This window comes from Physeter macrocephalus, chromosome 21 (assembly GCF_002837175.3).
Source record: "Physeter macrocephalus isolate SW-GA chromosome 21, ASM283717v5, whole genome shotgun sequence".
NCBI lineage: Eukaryota > Metazoa > Chordata > Mammalia > Artiodactyla > Physeteridae > Physeter > Physeter macrocephalus.
This window is the reverse complement of record NC_041234.1, coordinates 106,887,646-106,894,212: the sequence shown is the minus strand read 5'-3', so window position 1 is coordinate 106,894,212 and position 6,567 is coordinate 106,887,646. Positions and strand designations below refer to the sequence as shown.

The 6,567-nt window shown below is 39.4% G+C and overlaps 1 protein-coding gene across 1 annotated transcript in view; it reads right to left on the bottom strand.

Moving 5' to 3' along the window:
- Positions 1 to 5,330, bottom strand: part of ADGRG4 (adhesion G protein-coupled receptor G4) — a 115,534-nt gene extending 110,204 nt beyond the window's left edge. Inside the window, 1 exon segment of the mRNA XM_028482340.1 lies at positions 4,706 to 5,330. Within this exon segment, the coding sequence (XP_028338141.1) occupies positions 4,706 to 5,330 (625 nt within the window).
- Positions 5,331 to 6,567: the final 1,237 nt, after the last annotated feature.

Here is a 6,567-nt window from a genome sequence, read left to right as displayed (position 1 = left end):
ACCTATGTATATGTATAACTGATTCACTTTGTTGTAAAGAGGAGACTAACACACCATTGTAAAGCAATTATACTCCAATAAAGATGTTAAAAAAATTAAAAAAATAAAACATTAGATTTTTATCACAGCTAAAACCTGGATACAACTTAAAAGTCCTTCAAAGGAAGATCATTGAATAAATTATAGCATAGCTCTATCATACCCCCTACACCAAGAATAGTCAGGTAGGTCTATACTTTCTGATATGGAAATATCTGCAAAATATACGATTGAATGTAAAAAAAAGATACAGAGGACTATGCTTATGATGATGATCTCAACTGTGAAAAAGAAAAACAAAGAATATTTACACGCAAACCCAAGTTTTAAATTGTTTCTGCAAGGATATATAAAAAATTTTTAATCATTACTTTTAGAGAGAAGCACTTGGGGTAAGGGATTGAAGAGAAAGGAGACTTTTAATTTATATCTTTATGCATTGTTTGAATTTTAACCATGCATGTCTATTACTTTTACTTTAAAAACTAAATCAATTTTAATGAATAGTTAATAAAATAACTAGCAAAAAAGGTAAATCAACTTAAATTATAAAAGCTTATATCTTTTTCTCTTAAAATTGTACTTTTAATAACGTGTGCTATGAAATTACAAGCCCATGTATACTGAGATGTGTGTACAAGAAAATCCATTGTAGCATTATTTGTAACTGCAAAAATTTGGAAGCAATTTAAATGCCCATCCGTGGTGAGTTAGTTCAATAAATTATAGTACATCTATAAATGGATATATGAAGCCCCAAAATGGATGAGGTGGATATAAACGTACTGATGTGTCCATGATAATATTAAGTTAAAATAAATCAAATTGTAAACCTATATGTACATATGCATATATTATTTTTATTTTTTTAACTATACACATCCATACACACCCATGCATACACACACACATTATAAATCCATAGGAAAAAAAATTCTAAAAAAAAAAATAGACACCTCTGTGGAGAGGACGCAGGGTAGGTTTTACTTTATGCTTCATGTATTTTTGCATTGTTTGAGTTTGTTTATTCACAATCATATTTATTGCATTTGTAATTTTTTTTAATAAAGAAAAGATGCTTTAAAACTACTCCAGGGCTTCCCTGGTGGCGCAGTGGTTGAGAATCTGCCTGCTAGTGCAGGGGCCACGGGGTCGAGCCCTGGTCTGGGAGGATCCCGCATGCCGCGGAGCGGCTGGGCCCGTGAGCCACAACTACTGAGCGTGCGCGTCTGGAGCCTGTGCTCCGCAACAAGAGAGGCTGCGATGGTGAGAGGCCCGCGCACGGCGATGAGGAGTGGCCCCCGCTTGCCACAACTAGAGAAAGCCCTCGCACAGAAACGAAGGCCCAACACAGCAAAAATAAATAAATTAATTAATAAAACTCCTACCCCCAACATCTTCAAAAAAAAAATTTAAAAACGACTCCAAAACTAAATTACTAATGACTAGCACCTTTGCCATGATTAGTATTTATCACTGCACTGTTTAAATATCCCTGAGACATCTCCAACTACAGTGAATACTTGTTTATTAAACCCAGGTAGCATTCATGGTTTTCAGCAAATGTTCCCCCAAAGCCTTTTTCTCATGAATATATAAATATACACATATATAGCTTATGTGTAAATAGATTTATTGAAAATTGTAACTTAGCAATGTGTTCATTAAAATTTATTTTTGAAAGGTCATCATCCTTCTATGGACCATAAATAGCAATTTATTAGGCAAAAGCTGAAGCTAGACATGTAGTAACCACTCCTATTTATTCAGCTAACTGCCCTCTTTTTCCCAGATGTCAGACAGCACGATGGAGGTAGAAGAAATTCTATGGTGTTACAGCTCCTTCAGTGGTGAACAGGCAGTGACCATAGCTGGTAGCTTAATCTCCCCAGATGGATTATCAGCACCAGCAATTCTCTTCAAAGGAAGCTTCTAAGAGAGTGGCTCATAACCGTCTTGGGGCCACAGACTCCTTCGGGGCAGTCCTGCAAGGTGTGTGGGGTGAAAAGAATGGGCTTTGCAACAGGACAGATCTTTGTGCAAATCCCAGCTCCACTACTGATTTGATGGGTGACCTTAAGCAATTTATTTAAACTCTCAGGGCCTCTCTTTCTTCATCCATAACATGCCTGACACATGGCAAGGACTTAGTAAAAGGCAGCAATTCTATTATTTTAGAATATGATTAAGACTATAGACTGTCCTCAGGAGGAAAAAAATTCATCTTGCATTTTTAGAATGGTGCGTACCATCTCAAGGGCTTTGCTCACCTGTCAAGGCCATTCTGGACCTCAGGTTAGGAAACCCTGTCTAAGGTTTGGAAAGAACATTTGAAGGAACCTGAATAGTAGAAATAACATTTTCTACTCCTTTTACTGATTGTCATTTTAGGTTATGTTTTCTTTGGCTTGTTTGTTGTATTGGATTATTCGTATATTATGCCCGCCAAGACTTAATCAGACCAAGAGGATAGATTGTACATTAAAAAGTGTACAAAAGAGCAAAATAAATGAGGTTCATCTAACACTTTATCACTTCAGTTAGATTTAGTCATTTACCAGCAAAGTGGTATGAAAGGCCATGGCAATTCACTGGCCAGATTAGGTTTTCAAAGACTACTGCTAAGTATCCGGATTTAATAGAGCCATACTTCTGGTTCCTTCCATCAAAGATAAAGTTACTTTAAACTGCTTTGAGTGAGCTGTTCAGGTTAAACCTACTAGCTCGCTTTTGTAATCAGAGCCAGCTAGGACTTTTCTTTCATTTTCAAGCCTTCAGAAAGGAGAAAAACCAAATGCCTTCAGGTAGTAGCTCAAAGGAATGGCTTTCCTGTTCCTTTGCATTAGTCTGAGCTCAAAGAAACACAGAAACCCTCTGCCATTAACTCAAACAGCATCCAGACCGTTGGTGAAAACCTATCTCCATAGTCTGCAGGAGCCCTATTAGGCATGGATCTAGCCCCCATTCCCTCGCTACCCCCTCCCACATCCATAGAACAGTAAATACTGTTCCTCTAAGAATAAGTGAACATTTCAGGAAATGAGAAAAAATTCTATCTTGATGCTGTCATCAGTGACTTTACCCACGCTTCAGGACTGCAGCTGTTGATGATGGAGAAGATTGGATTTGACGGGAGAGTGGGGTTGTACAGAGAAAAACAATCTTATATTTCCTCCTAAAAACTGGAAAGAAGAGAGGAAATACATGTGTAATTCCGAAAACCCAGTTTTCTTACAAGAATTCCATCTAACAGTTCTCCCACAACGTCATTGCTCTCAAAAGAATAATGAATTGGTTTATCAATACCATTCCCCACTAAAAGGGACTGGGGCTCTTTGGTAAAATGGCTGATTCTTGGGCTGAGTGAGAAGACTACAAGATGAGCCTGTAACATCTTGTTATGCTAGAAAGTACGGAAGTGCTCGAAAAATAATGGGAATGTGTCAAAAGGACACAAGAGCCAGACTGAAGGACTCCCACTGGGCAAATCTGGGCCAAATGGAGCAATAAAATAAATGACAGCAACAGATTGTAACCCATTGAATAAACTAAGAGTCCATGAGTTCACGCTGATATAAACATATAAACAACTGAAGGAATAAATAAGTAAATGTAGAAGAAGAGAACACTCTCCCTCACAACAGAATACTAACTAATAAATGTAGAAAAATGATGGAGTTCTAAAAATCATCATTTGGCAATCGTCATAGTAATAAGTGATTGAGGCAAGAATCATCGATAGATATAAGACTACTGGGTGAAAGTTTGATAAGAACAGGATATTGATATAGCCTCCTAATATCTCTCAGGAAATTACTCAATTATAAAGGAAAAAGAGTAACTTTGCAGTGGAGAAATCTAACAATCAGCATCAAGTGATCAAAGTTACCATCACCAGTACTGAGACAAATTGGCATCATGAAAGACAGGGAAAAACCAAGGGTCTGTTCCAGATTAGAATCTAAAGAGACACCATAACTAAATGCAATGCATGATCCTGAATTGGATCCTGGATCAAGTAAAATATAACTATATTTTATTGGACCAAGTAAAATATAACTATAAGGGAAATTATTAGTACAATTGGCTAAATTTGAATATGGACTATGAATTAGATATTAGTATCATATCAATGTTAAATTTCCTGATTTTGACAACTGTACTGTGGTTATGTAAGAGAATGTCCTCATTCTCAGGAAATGACACACTGAGATATTTAGGGGAAATGAGGCCCTAGGTCTGCAACTTAATCTCAAATTATTAAGAAACAATTTGTGAGTGTGTGTGTGTGTGTGTGTGTGTGTGAGAGAGAGAGAGAGAGAGAGAGAGAGAGAGAGAGAGTATGGAGGGGGGGAAGAGAAGGGGACAGAGAGAGAGGGAGAATGATAAAACATATGGGGAAAATGTAACAGTGAAGCTGGGTAGAGAATATATAGAAATTTTTTGTCCTATTCTTGCAATTTTTCTGTAAGTTTGAAATCATATCAAAATACAAGACAAAAAGTACTATTTGCTCTACGTTAAAAAGTAGACGACAAAACTGTGGCAACCTTGGGCCCCTCTGAGGAAGACAGAGCCTGGGCCTAGGAGTGGGTTATTTATAGTAGCGAGCAGAAGAGTTCTGCACCACCACTACCCTTGCTAAGGAAGACAAGTCATCAGTCACCGCAGCACAGTCTCATGTCAACGGTTGGAATTATCTTGTTGATAAGCCAAACACCTTCTTCCCAACTAACCGCGTTTCCGCTCAAACACTTCATAAACTCTTCATTTCCCAGGATGAGGTCCCAGAGTTGAAAGTAGTACAAGCTGCTGGTGAACCTAGGAGCCATGCCTTTAACATGATCATCCCCTTTCTTGCGAAAATGTCCTAGAACCAGAGTCCCATTAGGCGCCAGGTTTCGTGGCTGATCGATCATTACCAGTATCCTTTCTTTACTCAGGAAGAGCTCTAATCTGCCTTTCACACCATCCCATATCAAGCATATTGTGTGCCACTGAAATGGAGTCAGGTGGTAACGGATGTAAAAGGTCTTGCCCAAGTTGTACACGATTAGCTGCTGATGGTCTCCTGCAAGTCCAAGGTCTATGTCTTCTCTACCCAGGAAAGTAGTTTTAGTAATATAGGAGAAGGCCATCCAGTCACTTGATCTGGCACCCACAAATCGCAGGTCAATGCATACTGTGAATCGACTGAGTTCAGGAATGGTGTTGGTCAGGCTTACATATGTGTCAGCTCTGCCATAAAAATCTAACCTTTTTCCTTTTAGTGAAAGTGCATCTGTCCACATTTGGGGAAGGGAAAAGAGAAAACAAATGAAATTTTTGTAACAAAAAAATCAATTTTATCATCTTTTTTAGCCATAGAGTCAAATCCAGATTATGCAATACTATTATGAGTCAATACTGGTGCAAGTAAGCCAAAATAGTTGATATACAAAAATCATCTCTGTTTGACATTAGCATGTGACTTTACTTTGGCAGAAGAGCTTCTTCCTAATTATATTTTGCCTGGGCTAACATGAAAAGTTAGACTAGTGTTCCCAGAGCGCACACCACTGAACACTTTGAGGGGGCAGTTAGAAGTGGGGTTGGGGGGAGACCAAGGAAAAGGAAGCTTGGACTTAACATTTGCTGCACATAATCCTCACTCATATAATCAAAAGATGACTATTTCCATCTACCTAACTGCCTTATTATATTCACGGTGCAACAGCAATTTATTTCTCCAATGCCTTTTCCTGAGCCAAATTACGTGATTTATCCTGTCTCTGGAGACGGCTTCTCACTGAGGCACTGACAGGGGCCTGAAGGATGGACAACACTGAAGCTGCAGGGCTTCCGTTTGCATTCAGGAAAGGGAGAAAGGGCGCTGCCTGGAGTGTATCCTGATTCCTCCCTTCCATTTCCTCACTAAGGGGCCTGCAGCTTTAAGAGGCTCAAGATGGCCACGTACCTGGTGACCACTGGCTCTGCAGTCAGGCAACCTGGGTTGGAATCTCAGCTCTGACGCTCAGCAGGTGGGTCGCTTTGAACAAGTAACTTAACCTCCAGATGCCTCAACGCTTGCTTCAGTAAAATGGGAATTCAGGGCCACAGGGTTGCATGAATGCACAACCCAGGGCCACCGCTATGGTCTACGCCAAATAACACCCCTACCTGCCGGCCTTACAAGATTGTTTGAAGATTAAGTGACACGATGTGTGCTCTCAAACATTGCTGAAGGACATGTGCATTGGTACAGTCTTTTGGCGGGCAATTTGGCAATATCTATGAAAGTATAAACTGAGTATGCCCTTTGTTTCATAGGTAGCTATTAATGAATCATGATACTATCACCATCGCATACCTCACAACCCAGGTCACTAGGCAAATATCTGAGGCTTGCTGAACATCAACCTAGTTCCACTCCCAGCACAGCCCAAGACAAACCAAAAAGAGCTTTATGGCAGAATGGAACGTTAACCTTTCTCTGAATGAGGGGTGTAATGTTGGGACCACCACTCTAGAACTGACAGCCGTAACAGC